The sequence below is a fragment of the Cydia pomonella genome, chromosome 9 (assembly GCF_033807575.1).
Source record: "Cydia pomonella isolate Wapato2018A chromosome 9, ilCydPomo1, whole genome shotgun sequence".
Taxonomy (NCBI): domain Eukaryota; kingdom Metazoa; phylum Arthropoda; class Insecta; order Lepidoptera; family Tortricidae; genus Cydia; species Cydia pomonella.
Window position 1 is genome coordinate 7,409,913 of NC_084711.1, and position 23,856 is coordinate 7,433,768.

General features: G+C 37.3%; 1 protein-coding gene across 2 annotated transcripts; it reads left to right on the forward strand.

Annotated features, from left to right (window-relative positions):
- The first annotated feature begins 348 nt into the window (after window positions 1–348).
- Window positions 349–20,245, forward strand: LOC133521244 (sorting nexin-13-like). Of its 2 annotated transcripts, XM_061856090.1 has the most exons (24): window positions 349–1,021; window positions 1,131–1,242; window positions 2,105–2,319; window positions 4,260–4,477; window positions 4,814–4,966; window positions 5,231–5,403; window positions 5,922–6,038; window positions 6,169–6,280; window positions 6,994–7,119; window positions 7,435–7,473; window positions 8,125–8,345; window positions 8,657–8,718; window positions 8,806–8,846; window positions 10,584–10,679; window positions 11,114–11,227; window positions 11,540–11,673; window positions 12,179–12,391; window positions 12,903–12,999; window positions 14,161–14,240; window positions 14,720–14,838; window positions 15,813–15,881; window positions 16,504–16,610; window positions 17,403–17,516; window positions 18,116–20,245. In XM_061856090.1, exons 1-24 carry the CDS (start codon window positions 909–911, stop codon window positions 18,220–18,222), a joined length of 2,952 nt encoding a protein of 983 aa, XP_061712074.1. In that variant the 5' UTR covers window positions 349–908; the 3' UTR covers window positions 18,223–20,245. The 2 variants fall into 2 exon arrangements, with proteins under 2 accessions (XP_061712074.1, XP_061712075.1); XM_061856091.1 differs by lacking the exon at window positions 7,435–7,473 and having other exon boundaries at window positions 375–1,021.
- Window positions 20,246–23,856: the final 3,611 nt, after the last annotated feature.

A 23,856-nucleotide genomic window follows, 5' to 3' on the forward strand; every position in this document is an offset into this window, starting at 1 on the left:
GAAGATTATCTTATCCTGCCGTAAATGCAGTAAATGGTGGGTAAATACTTATAAGGGATGCAAGATCCCTATATCGCTAACTGCCTCTCAATTTGCGTTCGGGCAGTATTCAAACGTAAGTAATTTATGGTGATCCCACACCGGCTGTTATATAACACCGTGTGACAGGGACAACATTTTTATTATGCTATTGCTATCCCTGTTTATTTATAACGTTATATAACAGCCACTGTGGGACCACCATTACTTGATTATAGTCTGGCAAACCAAATAAGAACATAAAAACTATATTTATCCCTTTCTTTTGGGTGCTAGTAATAGAGTAAGACAAAGATAGCATGATTCTTTCTGTCTATGTTTGAAATGACGCAGTCCCTGGCCAAACTATATAATATATATTGGCACGCTTTCGCCACGGATGTAGGTGTTGGTTGGCGTGTAACATTTTTGGATCTGACAAATGACACTGATAAAGTTACACATGGAATAAAAAGACAAAACTATCTACAACGACTGTTGATTTCAATCGATTCTAGATAAATTAATGGACTAATTGCAAACTATCTCCGTAAACGCCATTATCCTTTGGCTGCGTTGACGTCTGCCAATAGACGCTTTTGTTTTGGATAACTTTTGTTGACGAAAACGTCGCCCTATTTTCAACAAATGTTGTGGGTTGTGAAATAAAAATTATCATTATTACGTGGAGTTAGAGCTTAGAATGGTTTTTCATGATTTAATCAATATCGATAAAAACAACGTTGCATTTCTATTGACATTTGGAAATTGTAGTGTTTTAGGGACGTAGTGTTAAGTTGATTTCACTGATATTTTCAATTTTTTTCTAATTTTTTTCATTCTGATGTAATTAAATTAGGGTCCTGCAACTGTAGAATCTTAAAAACACAATGGCATTAAGAATTGGTGGGTGGTTTGGTTTAATTTCCGTGATAGTGATTGGGTTGTTTGGATTCGGATGGTATTTAACAATTCTTTCATTTTTGGTCTCATTTCTGGCAGGGTAAGTATGTTTATTTTAACTGAAAATGCTGTAATTTCTTATAAAATATCCAATAATCTAGTTTTGTCCTTTCATTGAATATGATTTGTCAATTATTTTTCTTTTACAGGATATTAACCATCCTGTACTTAAATTATGACGACAAGAAAATCTTCAATGTAGACATAAATTGCCTGGATGACCCACTGCAACGAACAAATTACTCCATTCAGTCCCCAAAGGTGAGCTTCAGCAGAATTGCTATGGTATTGGTTATGGTGTCTTACCATTAACCTTATAAGGCTTTATGACCTATTATTCGTTGTACATTGCTTGAGGTGGTAAATTTGTTCCAGAAAAGTGCTTTAAATTACCCAATCAATGGCCATTTTTTTTGTTTTAGACCATAACTGTTTTTTTTATAACTCCTGTGGACTCATTCTCATCATCTAATCAGGGGTCCCAAATAAATTTCTTCAGGGGTCCGGTTTTTAAAATAAAACGACCAACGGGGTCTGTTTCTACTTGAGTTTATTGAATAAGTAATAAAATAATATAGGTTAGCGGGTTCGGATTCGGACCGTGGTCCACCATAGTGGTGGTGACCCTGATCTAAATGTTCATATTTATATTTATTTATATTTATATTTATTTATATTTATTCACTTAAATACAATGCAAGTTTACAGTATGCAGTTTGCAGTTTCATATATGCAGGGCCGGATTTCCACCTAGGTCCACAACACAAGGCCCAGGCCTAGAGACCCAGACAACCTAGCATCGGTTTTGACATCTCAAAACCCATCCGGGCCCCCTTAATCCCAAGTGCTATACGAAGTGCCTAGGGGCCCTAGGTCTGTAACTCCTGGCCTGCATATATGTTCAACTTTTATTTTGGTATCATAGGAATTACTATATTTAAATAAATCTTTGCCATCTCTGAGTTGTTGGTAAAGTAGACAATTTAATCATAGCTCACAAAATAATAATATTTTTATTATACTTTGTGAAGTATTCAAATTTAGTGACTTCTGATATACTTGCTTACAGAATATTCAGTTAATATTTTAAGTTTCATTGTCAAATGTTACTTCTATGTTTTAGATACTAGAACTATTCAAATCAAACAAACCTTTGCCAAAATTTGACCAACGCATTACTGGCAGTGATACAGTGGACTCCTTCCTGAATGAAATCATCACAATAATCATAAATGACTATGTGACCACTTGGTATGGCATATTGACTGATGACGAAGAGTTCACGAGTCATTCAATAAAAAAATTGGTGATTTCTACTAGTGTGAATGTAGCCAATAGGTGAGTTTGGCATTAATTCATAAACTTTGGTGATTACAATTACATTTGCATGCTATAATAAATATTCAAAACTGACTATTTCACATGGTTGCATACTGTGCGGTTTAAGAGGAATTTCCTCCCGCAGACGGTTCAGCTGTGGAATGAGCTTCCTGCCGAGGTTATCCCAAGGCTACAATATGGAGTTCTTCAAAAAAGGAGTTTACAAGTGTAGTAATATCTCTGGTGTTGCAGGCGTCCATAGGCTATGGTGACTGCTTACCATAAGGCGGGCCGTATGCTTGTCTGCCACCAACGTGGTATAAAAAAAAAGTATTTTTGAGTTGTCAGCGCCTTTGCCTATTAGAGCCGTGCATTGTGCATACTCATAGAGACAATTCTAACAATCCCAAACCCTCTCGTTGTTTTATCACAGAGTTGGCCATCTCCTGTCTCCATCATCAGATCAGCTCTATGTGATCATAATATTGCATTGTCATCTGATTGAAATCAGGAAGTTGGTCAAATTTAGCTTCCAAGACTTGACTCACACTAACAAAACAGAGCAAGTTAAATAAAAGCTTGTAAAATATATAACTCCTGTATCCGTTTGTTGTTTAATCAATTTAAGAGAGTCCATTGCCTAGTTGGTAGTGCTTGCTTATGAAAATGACTTAACTTGCTGGTAGTTACTTGTATTAACAAAGTATACCCTACTTTGTTAATGAAAATGACTTAGTGATAAGACTGGAATATGTACTAACAAAATGTAAATAAAGATAAAAATTCAAGAACTTGTGTCCTATACAAAAAAACGTTGTTCCTTTTTGATATAAAAAATTATCATAATAAAAGCTTAACTTAAGAAGAAAGATGAATAAAGAAATAATAATTCAGCATCCCATTGCTGGGCACAGACCTGTCGTGTGCGAGAGGGTTTTTTGGTATGGCTTAAAAGTTTATGTCACTCAAGCCATTAAAATAGAAGATAACACATTACTCAAAGATGCCTGTCCGTTTCCACCTACATTTGGCTTTCTTGGAGTTACACCAAAATTCCTTCTACAGACAGACAAATAAAAAAAATGTGACTGGCAAACAAAACACAATTGCTCCTGGATGTAAACATTATTTTACATATAAATAAAGTAATTAAAAAGAGGGTAATGTACGCTGGAAAACATAATTAATGCTTATCTAATGAACTCATTGTTAAATATGATAATATAGTCTCAAGAAATGTGTGTTACAGATTACTTTAGACCTTGTTGATAGCATTGTTTTGCATACCTACATATCTTGACAAATCCTTGATTGCTGCAACTTCGCGACAAATGTTTGTATTCTGTGTATGAAACAGTACTTACATTTCATATTCAAACGACACCGACGCACAGCGGCGCGCTGCCTAAACTGCTCATGACCATAAAATTAAAAAAATAAGCTTTTATTTCTGACACGAATCCATATTAAACTTAATACTACATTACAAGTTTATGTCAGCTGCCGCTGCTATAAAGCTTAACGCACACATAGAGCGGACGCGTGACCAAGCGGGCGCGGGTATCTGGCCGACGTATCACGCACGCGCAAGCCCGTGCACGACCAGGCTCGCGCCCGACCCGCGCCCGCGCCCTTTGTGATGATGTATAAAACTAGCTGAAGAGATACGCCGCGGCCCCGGTTGGTCACGCACCCGCCCGCACCTGCCCGTGTGTGTGCGACAAGTTTAAGTAGTATACAGTCAACGTCAAGGATATGTTTAAAATTTCCTCTTATGACCAAGAACTAGCCTTTGTAATAACTTTCACTTTACACTTTCCTTTGTAATACGGCGAATCAGTTAAACATATCTTTAACTTCAGATATAGAAGGTTCAAATTGCTTTGACTCCATTGAGACGCGACATGACTCCAGCCGTTTTCTGTAAATCGACCTACATAAAATGTTATCTCTTCCAGAGTAAAAAGCGTGGACTGGATCCACCTCCTCTCGACAAAATTTCCTGAGGAGCTTACAATGCACCTAAAACTATTCAAACAGTCGAGAGTGAGGTTGAAGCACATAGATCTAGTAGCCGCTAAAGAGGTAAACGGCAACGGCAAACCCAGTCCAAAGAAGGAGGAAAAGAAGACGCATAGGAGGAATAAGAGTGACACAGATTTGTCCTGGCCCCCAGGTATGCTTAAATCTAACTAATTTTGAATCCAGAATGAGAAAGAGCAATGTGACAGTTCCGGGCATATATTTCATGTTACATCGATATTTCGAAAATTATTTTTTTTATAAGTTGCTTGAAATATATGTGTATTCAAGCCTTCTCAATCATGTTTTGATAATGTTAATAGCATATTCGTTCGGTCTGAACACATTTAAAAGTGGTGCCTCAGATATGCGTTAATAATGGCACGCCTCACTCACTGTTGTCTGTAAAACGAATTGCCTAGCTCTTGTCTGAGCTAAATTTGAATCCCGGATTATATAAAGTCTGCTCACGCGGATTTTTTTTTTTCAGATACTCAAACATTTGGGAAGTCCAAGTTTTACGATAGCTCCGAAGATATCAGTGGGAAATCATTAACTGACTTGTTCTTCGATTTGGAAACTTCAATAGAGAACCGACAGCTCTGCCGCGACGCTTTTTGCAGCGATCCTAAAAAGGAATATGGTAAAAATAGTAAATAATGATGACAATTCTTCCTCCCCACGTTTAACAACCAATAGGTACTCTCGCGCAAAAAAGTACGCAGCAGAATCAGGAAAAGCAGCAGCGGGAGAAAAATTTATATATATAACCAGCCAAGTTTAATTTTAGACTGATCATCACATGTACACTTAATAGCAATCGATGCTTTAAAAAATTAAATGTTTACTACCACAGTTTGTGCTTATGAAGTTATAACTGACCCGTGTTTTGTAATTAATTTTTCAGCATTACTATGCGAAGTGTCCGAAGCTGTGATTTACCTGGTGGCCCCTGAGGAAGTGTGGAAATGCCACGCCTTGAAGGTGTTACTCATTGATCTACTGTCCTCGGTGGTTCTGCGACCTGTGGTGGCGCTGCTTAGCGATCCGGACAACATCAACAGAGCCATTATTAGGACGGTGAGTGTGATACTCGTTATATAAATAAGTATTTTGGTGGTTGCATAGTCGTTTGAAGTGGAAAAGGCTAATGCGTTAAAATGCTTTAAATCTCAAGATTACCAATGACAGGCAAGGCACGTAACATGTATAGCCGTTGCAGTCCCTAAGGGCCATATCTCAACAACCTATCTCACCTGGTGTCCACTTGGTTGCACAACTAAGCTGAGGTTCTCCCAATCGTTGAATTTGAGACGGGACTAGGTTGGAAACTGTAAGCCACTGGGACTCTCTCTTTTAAGCTATGTATACCACATGATGGTGGGGCCAGTTGACCATATTTTTAATTTCAACTTCTCCCCATCCATGACTTCGTCTTCGGATTTACGCGGTGATTACATTGATGCGGATCCGCACTTTTTCTCCAGTGTGTGAATGAGACAGCGCTATGGACGTACCTATATAGCGATGTCGCTGGCGTGCGGATCTGCATCAGTGTGAAGACCGCTTTGTTAGTACAGTGCTGATGTATGTTTCAGTGTTGTCGCGATGCGGTTCTGCCGTCAGAGCAGTTCCTCACGGTGATACGGTGCTGCGGCGACGCCGAGGAACTAGATGCCACGCTGGAAATGGTGCAGAAAGACATACAGAAACTTGTAAGAATTCTTAGCCTGACATTTTAAAAGATATTTCATTGACATTTTTCTGGTAACAGTGTCGGACGAAAATTTTAGTGAACAAGGTATTTCTGTCATTTTATTGTAACATAATTTATTGTAATTCTAGCATTCGAGAGATAGTGCTGGAGAATGGGAGCTGCAAGATCGACAGAAGCTGTCCTCACTGCAATATCTTACTAGGATCATACAAGCCCGGAAAGCCACATTAGGTCCTCAAGGTAAATTTAAAGCATTGCCCTACGAGTTTGTGTGACATTGTTGAAAGTATAAATTGACCATTCGTGAACCATATTACAATGATACATTTAAGGTTTAGCAATAAATAGTCATATAACCCACCACTTTATTTAGACTCCGACCACGCTAACTTGGCAGTAACAATGCATACATATCCTTATAAGCTCTATACTTTACGTAGCACTTGGCATGATGGGATTAGGAGAAATTGACTATGTACCAAAAAACGACAGGAGTCGGCAGCTCAGCAAGCGAGCGACCGCTCCACGTCGCCATAGATTATAGGAAATTAGTCGTAAGAATAGTTGTAAGACAGGAAAAAATGAAACAACTTTTAAATTTGTATAAATGTATGTACTGTACGCACACACTAACAAGCATACAGCACAAACAACATGACACTTATACAGATCTTTCAGACAAACAGGTAGATTGTAAGTAGCTGCCATACCTACAGGCCGAACACACCACCGAACTGATGGAGATAACATAATGTAACATATAAACTAGAGAAATAAATACCTTTCTATTCTATTCACTTGGCATGAAAACTTAGCGCCTGACTCTATTTTCATCTGAGTTGTTCAATTTGGAGCTAATAGCCGGATTTCTTTAACTGTGTGTGATTGGCTATGAGTTTCTCAACCCCCCACCGGAGCAACAGCTGACGCTCATTATTATACTCGTATTTTAGGAACCAGCAGCGCCACAGAAGTGAAATTGTCTGAAGAAGTTATTAGATCCGAGAAGTTTCTGCGGGCGCAAGAGAACTGGAGGTCCCAAGCTCAGTACACACTAGACATAGAACTCAATGAAACAGGTAGGTTTTCAACATAATTTGAATTACCACTTCTTTTTACTTATATAGCTGTCTTTTTACTTATACACCAAATTGTTAAACGTAGCATAAATTGGTACACAAAATGACTTCAAATCTTGCTTTGTTGACATGATTTTAGATTTATCAGTGAATTCATAACGTTGTAACGAAAAACACAAAAATATTGCCAATATTAATATTATAAAAATACGTAGAAAAAAGGATAAATACTAGTTAAGTCATGGTGGTATTTATTTTCATTTCTCCCGATTTCGTAAATTCTTATAATTGTAATACTTATTTTATACTTTAAAGTGACTCTATTTCGGAGGATGTCAACATTATCAAACAGAGGTAGGCCTAAACTGCAAAATAGACATTCTAGATTAGTCTGTACTGCTAGTTAGTAGGAAATCATTAGATATAGTATGCTTAAGAGTTATTAAATTAAAAGTAGAGGTGTAAAGTTTAAGAAAAATTTGTGCCTCGAATTTGACAGCTGAAACATGTCACTGTACAGCAACCTCAGTATGGAGTGTGGAATTAAGAGGAGTGACATCTCTTATGGTAGAACTGTTGCAAAAGTGTCCAGCTGTCAGCTATAAATAATAGTTCCAAATCTCTCCAGACTAGCGCTAGAGTAGCTAAGAACCTAGGCGCTATTGACGGAGTGAAGTGCGCTGTCTATGATTTGATTTTTTTGTTCAAGTATTCTAGGTATTGTAGCGCCACCTATTTAAGGTTTTTTGATGACACTATTTGGTACATGGAGATTTATTTCCTTACCTCCACCTTCCGTAAACCTCAGACAATTCAGTTATAGAACTACATAGTCAAAATTAAGGGCACAAAACCTCTTCTATATTCAACAACTCTTATATTTCATTAGAAAAACATTGAATGCGCTTACATCCATTGTAGTGACATTTTCCAATCTGTTTACTCTCACTTGGATCAACTTAGTTGAAACTCGGCAAACATAAAGTTGAAATTTTCATTTTTCAGATTCGATACAGTCTTCTAAACTAGTGATCGACAAGCTTCGGTCATCCGCCTTAGAAGTTTGTGACACGTACTTATCTCCGAACCGAGTGAGCGTGTTGGGTCTCCCGGAGAACTGTTATGCGGAATTGGTTAGGAAAATCAATACGGAAGGAGAGGAGTTTACGAACAACCCTGTTATATGCTTCGATGAGGTGTACAAATGTGTTTGGGATGCTCTTCAGGTGAGTTTTTTTTCATTGATTTATGTTGTCATTTTCTACTTTTATGAACTTATCTAAAAACATAATGTCACCTTAAAAATTATAACGAATCGAAATGATTAACGCCAATGTGACTGGTAGAGAATCCCTATTGGCATTAACCTCGCCTTTTGTACGATATTTTTTTATTCTGTGCAATAAGGTTAAATAAATAATAAAATATGGGTAAGACAGGCGATATACAATTTTTGGTTGCGAAGCCGGTTGTAGACGGACGCCTGCCTAATTAAGTTTGGTATCAAGTGGTATTATTACTTTTTTATTTATTTTAGGACGATTATTCGTGGCAATTGTATTGCATGACGAATGGAGAACAAGACTCAGCTGCTAACAGGTACTACTGAATTTGATTATAACAAATAAAGATACATATATTTACTTATCCTAAAATCGTAGTAACATGTAAAAAAATTATTTTCAGTGAAATCAAAAAAGATGACAAAGACGCCAAGAAATATAGCGGTAAGATAATCACTAAAACATCATATCATATATGTATTATTATAACATTGTAAATCTAGGGATTGTTCGCGTTGGAGTCGACCGTATTGTAGCCTAAAAGGAAAACTTAAACTTGACATCGACACTTGACGCCATGAAGCAAGTGCTACGCCACACAGTTCACTGATGATGCGTTGGATAGTCTCCCATTTCGTGGCCTAAATAGGAAACTTAAACTTGTGTTCTGTTGACCCTACAATTCACGTACCCTCCCTATTGATAGATCAATCCGCGAAGATAACGTACAATTAGATTTTCGTTTCATGTTCAAAATAGCAATTGTCAGGACGGCTGTGACTAGGGTGTGACGTCACACCCTTGTGTCATTTATTCACATTTGTAATTGGGTGAATCAACTATTTCTTGTACTTAGTCTGGTCCCGTCAGGTGACAATAGTAACACGGTAAAAGAACTCTTATACCACGGAAAGGGCTTATAAATAACACAAAAATGCATGTTTGGGTAATTAAAATGCCATTAAAGAGTGACCCAAGCGACCGTAACCATGACAACGAGTGACAAGAAAAAGTTAATTCAACCAATTGGCAGGTCCCATATAAACATGTAATCCTCATCTAAGTCAATATAAACCATTTAGTCAACATGCCTCTTACAATAATAGTATTTGTCACCAAGCCCACCCAGGGAAATGCAAGAGATTATTGAAGTCGTGCCTCAGCACGTTTCCCAAGTTCTTTCACAAATCTGACAAGCCCCAGTGGACGAATAAGGCGTCTACCTTCCCGCGCAACGTCGCTAGAAGACCACCGTGCGACAGGAGCCATACGCTGCCTAAGTGCAAATGTGGTATTTCATTAACGGTTGTGTAGTACTAACTATTTATAATAGCGCCAGCGGAGTTGTAATATAACTAAAGTATTAGAAATCGCGACGGGAGACTGTCACCTTAGCCCGATCTTTTGGATTAGAAAAATAACATTCTCGGAGAAATTAAATTATTTGTAGATACGTGTTTCCATTATGAATATTTTTAATGTTTATGAAAAATTTAAAGTTACGTAGTAAAAATTAAAGTAATTTACGATTTTTCTAATCTAAAAAAGAGTATAATTAACGATATTATACATACACCGACATATTTTTCCGGCACGGTTTTTCTTACAGTATGTAATATTAGTGTCAGTTAGTACTTAGATTATAAATGTATTGAAGTAGCATTTGCTTAGTTTTTAAAATTTAGAAAAGTACCAGTTCGCTCTGGGTGAATTTCTTTACTGAAACGTATTTACGGAATTGGCTAGATTAAAAAGAGAAGTAGAATCGTTTTCTATCCTGATGGTCTATGACTTGAGGGCTCTAAAAACTAAAAGGTCTTGTATTACTATCAAACCTTTATTTCTTAGTTTACCTATTAACTTTGAAGTGTGACATTGCACAAACAGTAAGTTAATAAGCACATGCTCTGATAGTTCAAATTAATGGTACCATTCGCCGTAAAATTGCATGGCGACTTAATCAATGAATTCATTCATAATTTCTCCATGCAATTTCGTAGCTCACTGTACAGTTAGCATCAAATAGATAGTGATGGACTAAGTAGTCAAATATAACGGAACACATCCTTATTCCTATGGTAAGAAAGGCCTGTTACGCTATATTTGGTAATTTTGGCTGGCCCTGTCGATTTGATGCTGACTGTGTACTTTGTCAGTAATATTCTGTCATTTTCGTAACAGGATTAGATACTTTACCAGTGCCTGGAGCAAGACATAACCGATCCCGGTCCGATATTGTGGGGAATTTGGCGCAAAAAATGATCAGCGAAGGTGCAGGTTAGTTAATATTATTCATTCAAACTAATAATGAACAGTCAGCAAAACTAGTAGCTTAGCACCCCTGTATACATTTTTATATATTGCGTCGCAAAAATTTCGGATGATGACGTAAATATTACTAGTTGTAGTAAATATACTTTTTAATGAAAAATTTCAAAACCATTATGTTACTACATGTGATATGGTTTGCACTGGTTACTCAGGAGTCTTTTATCGAGTCGGGTAAATGATCAAGGCGCGATTTGTTGCGCACACTGCGGTACATTTAGCATTTCACTGAATGATCTTTTGAAAACCCCTTCTTTTTATGTCTTATACAATGAAATGTATGTTTTATTTCACATACAGTTGATATGAACAACGCCGAGACATATGATAAAAAAACCCCGGATAAAGTTAAGAATGAAGGAACATAATCCGTTGAATTTCAGGACCGTCAAATTTGACTTCTCCCAACACAAGTAACATGTCGCTGTCTCACTCAAACATCAGCCAAAACGCGAAGAATCTCACATCTCCATTGCAAGCGTCAATCATCGAAACAGGTATATATTTATTTATGGAGATCCTATAGAATTGAAACATACTTTCATACAAAATATTTGTCATTGTAGTGACATTCGAAATTATTTTTAATTGAATGAAATTCGGTGAAACAAAAGAGGAGGTGTTTGTTTGATCTACTAAAGAATCAAATACTACGTAAAAACTAGATGGCGCTCTTGCAAATTTGTAAATGTGGTATGATTGTCTGAAAACCCAGGTGTACTTGTTCCGTAATTATGACTTATGTAAAATCTTATAGGAATTGTTATTTTTAATAATTGTTTTTTTTCTAACTTAATATCTTCTTGTAGCTCTGATGCAAGACAAAGGGAAGACAATTGGAATCTACGCTATAGCAGTGACGAGAATGTCAGATAATGAAAAATGGCACATTTATAGGAGATACAGCGACTTTTATGACTTACATTCATCAATTAAAGATAAGGTAAATTAGCCGAGTTTCACCCTTATTCATTAAAACGCTCATTTAACTGTGGACCTTATGTCTCGGCAATAAGGTTTACGAAATGTCAGGTAATGTTTGAAATGTATATTGTAGTAAACCTTATGAATTAATTTTGAAATCCTTCTCGATCTTTTGGACTTCAGTATGGGACTCGACAAAAAAGTGAACTGGTTTCTAATGCGTCGGCGGCAAATTATATGGTTTAGAAGCAAAATAATATTCCTGTATGTAGTCGTTTTTTAGGGTTTCGTACCCAAAGGGTAAAACGGGACCCTATTACTAAGACTCCGCTGTCCATCCGTCTGTCACCAGGCTGTATCTCATCAACCGTGATAGCTACTTTTGAAATTATGACAGATGATGTATTTCTGTTGCCGCTATACTCGTAACAACAAATACTAAAAAAGTACGGAACCCGTGCGAGTCCGACTCGCCCTTGTCCGGTTTTTATTTTGAATGCTTCGACTTATCTTTTTTGTTCTAGTGGCCGGAATTAGGCCATCTCCCTTTCCCGGCGAAGAAGACGTTTCAGAACACCTCCCGCGCCGTCCTAGAAACTAGAAAACGGATGCTTAACAACTATCTGATGAACTTAGCGAACCTCGCTAGGGAGGCGCGATATATGGCTCTCTGGTCACCAGATTATCTAGGAGGGTTCCTAAGCCAGGAGATACAGACTGGGAAGACTAGTAATATGGTTAGTACTGCTCTTTATGTACACTTAATGATATCTAATGTACCATATGTTCTTGTGAATAAACTTTTGGAATTAAGTTAGTTTAATTATAAACCATATTTCATTCGGAAGCTTCGTAACCTACCGACTGCGCCAAGTAATATGCATCTATATGGCGTTGTAAAGAAACACGATTTGACTTCAATGGTGGTTATGACCAACTAATTTGGAGATCATGCACCAGTGGAATACCCACATGCACTTATATATTGTTTACTATATACTTCTGTATAGTGTAATGGAAGACTAGAGTCAGACCAAGATAAGTTGGCAGCGATTTTGACAGCCCAGCCTGTGCAAGTGCGCAGCCTGTGCATCATTTCATAGAAGTTTGACGTTTAAAATAACACTTGCACTATCTAGGCTGTCAACATCGCTGCCAACTTATCTTGGTATGACAATAGAAGTCAAATAACCATACCAAAACAACTAAAATAAGAAATTAAATTATTAAAATCTTATGTTTTTACAGTTCGATGCCCTGTTTGTAAATTCAATAAAGGCTGGCGTAAGGACCTTGAAGAACATGCCTGACCAGTTTGCTAACACAGTGGACGGAGTTATGGATGGTAAGAACGCTTGCGATTGTATAGTCATTAGCTTTGTAGCTTGCCTCTAGCGGCTAATCCTTTGTCTATTGTTAACTAAAACCGCGCGTGCCACTACCTGCATAAAATAAGATTCAAAATGAACAAATGGAAAAATAATTAGCGATTTCTTGTGTGGTCCCTCTACGGTTACTGAGTGCCGGCGAGTCGAACGCTACCGAACCAGTCTAAAATGTGTCCTCAATAGCAACGGCGGAACAAAGGCGCGTTATCAGAGGGCGCACCTACACTGGTTTTTTGAGCGTTGGACTAGCCCGCGCTCAGGTGCCAATTAGAATTATACGAACATTTTTTGTAGGTAGTGGCACACGCGGTTTTAGTTAACAATAGACAAAGGATTAGCCGCTAGGGGCCAGCTACAAAGCTAACGACTATACTTCGTGTTATATGGCTTTACCGGAAATGGAACCCAGTACCGATTGCTTCGCAGACAGGGCCACTACAGACCTGGTTACAGGGATCGGAACCGGTTTTTTGGAAAAATCTTCGAAATAACCATATATTTCGGTTTATTTTATACTCCAAAGGACTCAGTTGTGTTAGATTGCCCAATTAGAAATGAAATAATTAACAAAGAACGAAAAAATACCGTTTTTGTTCCCATACAAAAAGTACCGGCTTCCTTCGCTTCCTATCCCTGCAAGTTAAACTTTAATTTCATGAAAGTTTTAATTCGTTGGCGCACAGCATACACGCTTGGGTACATCTAAGACTTTTATTTTTATTTTCAACCATGTATCGACTACTCGAGATAAGAAAAACAGATGTATCCATATGCGGATGTGACATAAGCGCTAATGAGTTCTAAAGGCTTATTACACTGAAAGAAATGTTTGCATAACTGTAACAAACATTTTGGTTACTGTTTACACAAAAATTGGGACTTGCGAACTATGTGTTATATGTTACAAAACCGTGTCTGGCTATCAGTGTTCAGGTATTTATTATACACTACAAAATAAGTTTTGTAAATTTATGCAAAGTTTATTTTCTTATAACCGTAGTTTAGTTATTTAGTAAAGTTACAAAACCAGTTCGGCTATTTTTTTTTTTCAGTGTATACTGAAGTAGGTACGCAGCATTTTCGATGACTGTCGAATACGTTACATTTAATTTTTGCAGGTATTTCGAAAGTATTCCAAAGCAAAGGAAGCGACAGTTGCGAGGATCTCAGATACGGGAATTCCTCGGATAGTCAAGATGTAAGTGATAAATTACATATAAAATTAAATATTAGAATATTACATTCAAATTTATTCTTAGTTCTAAAATCTCTAGCGGCGGGTTGCACCCCGGAAATCAACGATATCATCCACGATAAGCAAGACCGATGCTGGGCGTATGCTGGCTACGCATAACTATTGTATCAGATGTTCGATCACTTATTGTTTACTATCGTGCTGAAAATCGGGTATATTTTTGTGCGCTTAATATAAGCAAAGGTTCGTCGATTCGACGCCCTTGGTAAGACTTAAGACTTAACTGAACGACTTTTAACTGATGTACAAACGTTGGCTTCATTTTCCTCCCTAAATAATTACAGAATTTGTTGTATATTAACGCTAGCCGTCGTTAGCATAGCATAGTTAATATCCATAGTGGAACATGGGGACTACGTTTGTATAGAGAAGCGGTCACGTGACTTCGTCTCCTTTCGTCTTAACCTGTTATATAATTTCAGGAGGGCGACGAGAGCGCAGCGCTGCGCCTGCTAGAAGAGGTGTTAGGAATACGCGGGCTGTGGCTGCGGAGGAAACTGCTCGCGCCCTTGCGCACACTTATTGCAGACCGAGTCAACAAGTAAGTTCGGTACACATATAGCCTCATGAACACGGACCATCTCAACTACTAGACGGACCACAAGACTATCGAGGTCAACACACATAAGCACTCCCGTGTAAATTTAGTTTTCGAGGGCGACTTATTTCAGATGCGCCTACAGTTACGAGCAATACTCGCGTAAATTAAAAATAAGCTTTAGGGGTGTATGTACAGTGGGTTGTTGTAGTATAAAATGGTGCAGAATACAACTCATTTGTGCTGCTCGTAAGTTCTAGTGAAATCAAACTGTAAACGCTTTATAATGCAGTGTCTGTGTAGTCTGTGCTCATGAAAGACCCTCGGCAAGGAACCGAGCCCGTCCACAGCTGGAGAATTCATTAGAAAGAAATTTCTGGAAAACCGAAAATTGTGTGACCAATCAGGGGGTTAAAATGAACATTGAATACCTTGCTGACGGCAAAGTATGGTGGTAGAAAGTATATGGGAGCATCATGTGTAACAATTATTTTATACTACGTCGGTGGCAAACAAGCATACGGCCTGCCTGATGGTAAGCAGTATCCGTAGCCTATGTACGCCTGCAACTCCAGAGGAGTTACATGCGCGTTGCCGACCCTAACCCCCTCCCACCCTCGTTGAGCTCTGGCAACCTTACTCACTGGCAGGAACACAACACTATGAGTAGGGTCTAGTGTTATTTGGCTGCGATTTTCTGTAAGGTGGAGGTACTTCCCCAGTTGGGCTCTGCTCTAGATCTGGAATGACATCCGCTGTGCTGTGCCCTACCACACAGAGCGAGATGACATTCACAATGCCCATACCTCTCTTGTGGACGTAGTTTAAGGACATACCCGGGTCCGAACCCCCAATATATACATTATAAAAATACGTATTGAATCATGTAACTTACGATGATGTTGTTGTTAGCGGGTTCGTTTTTTGTCATTTAGCCATGCAGTTAGGGGAAATAAATATTTCTCTTATTTTTACAGAAAGGTGTTTGATTTAGTCTCTTCGCTGACTTCGCCCCGGAACGTCGTTCAATATCTTAAGACATTTAAGTAAGTTGAATACTACTTTAATTCGAATTAATTGCACCAATGTCATCATAATGAAATATAATCTTACTGTATGCAGTCATCGTATATAATTATGTCGGTGATATATTAACATAGGTAAAAAGTGCTCGTACCTTTGTCGTCATCATCAAAAATGGGTGCCCTAGCCACTTACCTCTGACCCCCAAAGACGTCAACTGACGGGCGCGGCTGCAGTCTAATATCAATCTTGGTGCATTCAAGTAACAACATACTAACATAAGATAGTAATTTGTCTTAAAAATTAAGTCCAAACCTTCCCTACAAAGTACTACATACTGTCACTGCTGCAGCTGGCGCTCGGCGCGCTCTCTCCGCCGTGCGCAGGCTCGGGTACATTTCTTTAGTCTTGAAATACGATAAAATAATCTTACATTTCATATTATTTGCCTCGCAATCGAAATGGAAAGTAGAGTATATAACTCGCCGCACAAAACCCACTCCTCGACTTATATCCGCCTCGCTTACGCTCTCGGCTAGAGTGGTTTAATTTATTGTATAATCTACTATTGTGTCGTAATTAATCTTAATTCTGTACTCTTGAAGGGCCTGTCCACATACTGGCCTCACAATATTTTTGTTTTAGACAATGGCTCACGAGTCGCAACAACCCGCAGGGCGGTAACCGCGATGCGGCCACTAAGGCTAGGACCAGAGTTGCCGCCAAAGTCGCCCTGTTAGCTGCTTCATCAGGTTCCAAACAATTATTACAAGCTTTTTCTTACATACCTAAAAAGCAAACTCTACATATTGGTCCTTTAACTTGGAACAAGGATACTACTGCCAGTGTTTAATTTTAAGCGCGCGGTTGTTTTATGCGATAAACGCAGCGTTGAACGCATGCGTCAACGGAATGTAGGCAACATGACAATGCGTTTGATTGTCACTGTCATTAGATTATCTGATGTTAAATGGGTGTGCGGCAAACGCATCGTGTTTAACGCTGCGTTTATCGCATAAACAGCCGCACGCTTTAGCTGATACCACAGTCTTGCTTACTTATAGTCTGCCACGTTTTATTCATTTACTGCCCCTACAGGCCATGCACTATCCCTATGAATGTCTTATTCAATGCTCGGAAAAGTATAAATGTGAAGTATTGGGTTTACAGATTTTTTTTGAACATTAATAATCTGTTATGTTTCTATTCTACCTACTATCTATCAATTTTAGAAGTACACACGTATTATGTGTAAACAGGAACTAGTTACTTTACTCGTATACCAGTATATTTTGGTACTTTTGTCTGTCAATACTTTAGGAGTTGAATTCAAAAGTGAAGCTCGACGCAATTTGACGTCATCGTGCGCCTTATAACATACACTGGCGACACGTGTCGCGCGATGTTACCAGACATGTCGAACTAAGTCCGGCAAGGCGAACCACTTCACCCGCCGTTGCTGGCGACATGAGTCGTGGGACATTTGTCCCCTAGTGTATGCTGGCTTTCATTATAAAAATGTATGTAATGTTGTTGTTTGGTAGATGAGCTGAAACACATTGTCGGGTCAGACGCGGCCAGACGGGGTCTACTTACAGTCTTCGATCTGTTCCAAAATGAAGAGATCAACAAGAGGCTTATCTTCGTGTTACTGGAAGGTAAGTTCTTATTTATCTCCTACTATTGTATGAATAGTATTTGTATATTCAATATATTCATACAAGTATTGTGCAATGAGGTTACGTCAGTGAGTGACTTTTTTTTTTCAAAGTAATGAAGTAGAATTTTATGAGTAAAAAAGAAGTACATGTTATCAAAACATTATGATATGAAAGTAAGTAGTGCTCAACATGTACCACTTTTTGGTGGATCCGATTCACACTTCACTCTGATGTTTGAGCGAGACAACGCTATGCGCGTATTATAGCGACATCCCTTTCGCATCACGTCGGAGCGACGTGCGAATCCGATCCAGTGTGCTAAAGCGCCTATGTTATGGCAATAAATTCATTTTACAGTACATATGGTGCTACTTTACCGCACTAGTGCGAAAATTAGCATATTACGTTACTGTGTCGAACATTTAAAGGGCCATATGTACTGTAAAACGTTGTACGATACATGTGCGAACAGGTAATTCGCAACTCGTGTCGATTTAAAACACTCCCTTCGGTCGTGTTTTAATATATCGCCACTCATTTCGAATTTCCTATTTTTCGCACTTGTATCGTAATGTACTATTATGTAATTGTTACAGCTACTCTGGCGAACTTGTTCCCAGACAACGAATTCCCAGAACTATTCAAGAAACTATACTCTAATTCGCCGAGAGTGCCTGCGTCTAAGAAAAATGTTAGTACTTAGATTACATTATTAAAAGTTAAAGTGAAGGGACCAGCCGGTCCGATCTGTTCAAAATGCCGTGTGCCAAGTTATTGACTGGAATTGATATATTATGTTGTTATTTAAATCGGCGGTGTGTTATATATAAAATATTTTGTACTGGCTGGACCATATATAGAGAGCTGCAAAATTGCATGGACGATTCGTACCGTGGCAGACAAAAGAATATTCTTGTATACAGTGTGTCTGAATATGTTTATAAAAATATAAATATGTTAATAGACATTGTATAGAATTATTTTGCCTGCCACGGCACGTGCCTGGTACGCTCGATGTCTGTAAGTATAATTCGACCTTTAAATAGAGGGTTACGGCTGAAGAAATACATCGTAACACACCTTTATTTTCATAAAAATAAGGATGTGTATAAATGAAAATAAAATAAAATGAAATAAATGTTTATTCAAAAAACAAACCTTAAAACTAAATCACAATTTCCGCCAAACCAGAGTATGGTTTGTTGTTTGGTGTGTTCCGATATATTTCGCCACTTTGGCCGTCACTATCTATTTTATGCATATTGTATTGTATAGTAGGAGCACGATAAAAAAACATACTACAGCGAAACATGTTAATTTCTAAGCGTCAAGTACACACTACCACGATTATAGCATCTTAAAGTAAATCGTGAAATCACTATACTTAAGGAAATAAAAAGTCAACTTAATTATATTCGTTAACAGCGCATGCTCTTCGTTGAACAGAACTTAAGAAAAAATAGGAAAAAGCTAAACATTGAAAAAAAATGTTCCCATTTTTATAATCAAATGTATTGTGAATCTACCGCATGTTTTTTACACTTATGAAATCATATTTAATTTACTCAAAAAGTCCATTCTCTATGTATAGTATAGACTATACAATATAAATGTTTACATATTTAACTAAAGGAACACATTGCATCGTGATTAAAGTATTATTCATATTTAATGATAAATTTAACAATTAGAGTATTGGAAATTATAATGTGATAAATTAGGAAAATTTACATATTACCTGAATACTTGTACAAAAAAGCTTTTTACTATTGTTGTAATATTTACATATTGTAGCAATGTTTTGAGATTACTTCGCAATTTATATATGATTGTATATAATTAAGGTTGTCTCGGTTGAAGTAACAAACTTTTGCTTACATTAGTATGGTGAAAAACTATGAGAACACTTGAATAGTCCGAGAGCGCGCATGCTTTTTGTTACGACCATTCAATTATATTATTAATCTACCATTGAGCAATTCATGCACGCTTATTTAAAAACATACTGACGGTGACAGTTAACGGGATGCAGAATGAAAGTTTGCTGAAGAATGATTAAGATAACGCAATAAATATTGACGCAAAGCATTTTTGAAAGAAATATAATCTATTTCGGAATCTGGAATAAACTGCTGCGAGTGCTTGATTTTAAAATACTAGTTCGCATCTTGGAAAACATTGTCTACACGCACTTCCTTTACCACCGATAACTGAACTAATAGACGTACAAAGTAAAAATAAAGTGCCGTAATGTGCCACATCCTTATTCATTTTGTTGGTCTTTGTTAGAGGTAATTTGATAGCACACTAACTGTTGTTGCTTAGAACGACTATGTTGGGTTATCTGTGTTTTTATAAGCATTAAATTTTAAGCTATTATTACTCTGGAGGGGTGCCATGTGACGGTTAAAATTTTACTTTTATTTTAGGTTTTGTTTCTTTTACTCATGTATATTATAAAAGAGGTTATACAGGTTTTATGGCTGCGGGTCTGATAAAATACTTTTAGTTCAATATAAAGCAATAAAATAATCAGCACATATCACATAAGGTTAGGTAATTTCCGTGTTGTCCTCGTTACTATAATGTTAATAGTATTATATTTTTATAGCTGGATACATTCCACTTGTTTAACTTATTTGAATTTTATAAAATAGCCGAATGTTAGTGTAATATAGTTACGAGCCTATTTATTGATTTAAAATAAAATACTTCAACTTGAGGGAGACGTGTTTCATTGACATAAAACACCTCCTTTTTGTTATTCGCCGCCTAAGACTATTGATCATCAGATACATACAATACAAATAAATGCTTTTGACTTTTGACTTAATTCATGACTTAGCATTTTACAAGCATAACTACTAGGTACTGTGATAATTGACACATGTTGAATATTATAACAAAATTTAGCCACATGGATATACATAAAATGGGCCATTCATTATAAAAAAGTGGAATCTAAAAAAACATATTGAGATTATAAAAAAATACAAATCATCAAAAACTCAAAAAAAAAAAATGTTTTTAATTTTAAAATATAAAAAAGAAAATTATACCATTCGATTCCTTAAATGTTATTGAAAGATAAATTGTATGACAACTATATACATAAACGCAATATTTCACGGTCAAAATAGCAATTTTCTGGAGTTGCAGGTGTCCACAGGCTACGGTGACCGCTTACCATCATCTTAGCAGCAGCGGGCCGTATGGTTGTTTTCCACCAACGTGGTATAAAAAAAAATCTTCCATACATTTAGGACAGACTCATGTAATGTGAATGTGATGTCACATTACATCATCATTAGAGGCGTTTCAATCGTTGAGTGCGGTCGTCAGACTTTAACTCTCATTTCTGAACTTTGTGTTGCTTATGTAAATGCCATGAGTCCTATATAGACATCTGATCCTCAGGAAAATCAAGATCGATTGACATTATTTACAAAAAACTGTCAAGTAGCCAATTGTGAGCCGGTTTGTTGCTGACTAACTTTATTCAATTGTCTATGTATTACATTCATTGTCTATGTCTATGTATTACTGGCCTCCAATACAAAGTATTGGCGGCCAGTACAATTTAGATTTATTTATTACACAACATACGATTGCATTACAAATTACATTCATGTCAATTTATATGAATCTATATAGTGATTGTCAAAAATAAATTCTAATAATGACTAAAGATAACATCATAATTCAGATAGCAACAATTAATAAATGGAAATTTTCACCTGAAAAGGATCGTCAAGTCAGAATTTATAGAAAAACAATAATTAAATAAAAATTAAATAAAATCAATAAGAAACAAAACCAATGTCAAATATGCAAAAATAAATTATACAGCTATGTCAAAAAACTCACTAATTGAATATAATGGGTTCTCCAGCAAGAAGTTTCTCAATCGACGCTTGAAAATCGTATCGGATGTTTCCGTCCTTATTGAACGATTATTTATATAAAACCTACCCTACTCATATATACGAGTAAAATGCTCCCAAATCTGCAAATTCCGCCGAAACTAGACCATTAAACCGCCTCGTTTGCATACAATTCATCGTTAACCAGAGCTTTTCTCATTATAACAGCAATTAAAACAGTGCAAGATGTTCTAACGTAGACACTTTCTCAGTTTTCTCACAAAACTTTCCGAAATGGCTCGTGATTTCTTGGGTCGACTAAAGCCGGTCACGAAGCTTATGCTTGAATATTTAACACTAAAACCCTCCTTTGACCGACTGACAGACCAGCTCAAGTCTCCGTCGAATCTAACTTAATCAGAACTATTATGCAGTTCATAAAAAATATACGATCGAAGTGCCAAAAATATGTATACACTACCTTATATAATAGGATAGTGTATACATATTTTTGGCACTTTGTTCGTATCGATATTTTCAGACGTGACCGTACCTATTACATTAAAATTAGATAATTAGGTAGTGCACCATGCGGTGCCGTAAGTCATCGAGTGCACACAAACTAACGCATTCAATCTCAATAAGTCAATAGCCTGTAGCCCCCTTATTCATAAACGTCTACTAAAGTTGACAAGCCGCTAATAATCGTTTGTCCCTTTCCGACGTACTGGTATGATGGAAAGGGACAAACGATTATTAGCGGCTTTTAAACTTTAGCTGACGTTTATGAACAAGGGGGTAGGTATTTAGTCTAGTACCTGGATTTTTAAAATATCTAGACGATAATACTTAAGGGTCAAGCATTTCCCTCTAACGGCAGACTCCTTCCTCCAATGCGATCACTTAAGAGTGATAGTTGGGTAAGTCCAACTCAACTAATTAAATCAAGTACCTAGTACTAAAAAAAAAACCGGACAAGTGCAAGTCTGACACGCGCACCGAGGGTTCCGTGCTTTGTAGTATTTGTTGTTATAGCGGCAACATAGGTAAATACATCATCTGTGAAAATTTCAACTGTCTATCACGGTTCATGAGATACAGCCTGGTGACAGACGGACAGCGGAGTCTTAGTAATAGGGTTCCGTTTTACCCTTCGGGTACGGAACCCTGAAAAAACAAGCAGTACTTAGTAGTAATAGCAACAAATCGTAAAAGTATCTAAGCTCTAACAACATTTCACAATTTCCAAATAGTCTACTCGTTTCCCAGATTAAAAACCGCACCGCTTGGCCAAAAGCTAACTCACCGTAAACCGACTTAACCTTCCTTAAATTATTCAAAAGGAATAATAGTGTAACATGAATTGAATGCATATTACTATGCAGTGAAAGATTGCCAAATGAAGGCGGTAAACGTTGCGACCACTTTGTGTCTGGGGGTTGGGTGGCCGCCAGAGGCCTCGATGCCAAGTCGCACTCGTTAATGTGAATGGATTTGGACTTCAAATCTGCACGTCCGATGTGTTTTAATGAGATGTAATCAACGCAGGTTTCTTGCTAATTGCTTTTAGTTTTTGCTAATTTTTGTGCGATTTTATGCGTTGAATTTTACCTCGTTATTCGCGCGTTCAGATGACAGCTAAAACCTAACTGATATGATTACAATATCATTCTAATATCGGTTTGTTGTCAGTGCACGTTTCGATTTGGCATATTAATCACTAGATCATAATTCCTTCTTTTGGGTTTTACAGTAATTCGTTGATAAGTTGGTGCATGGCTACGTGACTTGCTTGAAAGTATTTTTATGTTGATTTTGTAGTGAGCTTTTCAACTTGCTGAGAATGCTATTAAAAATGAAGCTCACATTTCTCTCTCTCTTGAACCTATTGTCCACAATGTTTATTTGCTGAAAATTGTAACTCGGTTGCCTATTAATTAAGGCTTTGTTTGTGTGTTGTTCACAAGAATGAATATTTCCAATCTACTCCAAAACTAGCTTTATTGGCAAACCTCAGTAAAACGATAAGAACAAGAAAATAAACAATTGATTAAATGTAGAGGCAGACAACCAGGCGCTCTTATTGCTAAAGAGCTCGATTTACCTTTGCCCTGCAGTGGGACGTGGGATGCTCTTCCACGATAATAAAAAAAACTTCAAAACACCTGACTGACTAGGTTGTTGTTTTCAGTATTAGCAACGGCACCGGCAACGATTCCTCTTGATATACCTACCGGCAATACCGTATACATTTGACTTTATTCTTTAGACTGATCGTTTATTATCTCGTTGTCCATCTCGGTCGTATATTATATTATATTAACTAGGTATAGATAGGTTCCATACTCTTGCACGTAGCCTGCCGAACGTCGTGGCTGCCTTGCCGATACGAACGTTGACCTCTGCATCAAGAGAGAGGTTGCTCGACACGATCGACCCTAAGTAGCAGAACTTATCGACTATCTCTAAAGGCA

What these genes read in the sequence shown, in the direction of transcription:
- LOC133521244 (XM_061856090.1), top strand. Translation starts at nt 909, where the DNA reads ATGGCATTAAGAATTGGTGGGTGGTTTGGTTTAATTTCCGTGATAGTG. An exon ending in AGCGTCAATCATCGAAACAG is followed by an intron (nt 11,228 to 11,539) that starts GTATATATTTAT and finishes ATCTTCTTGTAG; the next exon opens with CTCTGATGCAAGACAAAGGG. An exon ending in ATTCATCAATTAAAGATAAG is followed by an intron (nt 11,674 to 12,178) that starts GTAAATTAGCCG and finishes TTTTTGTTCTAG; the next exon opens with TGGCCGGAATTAGGCCATCT.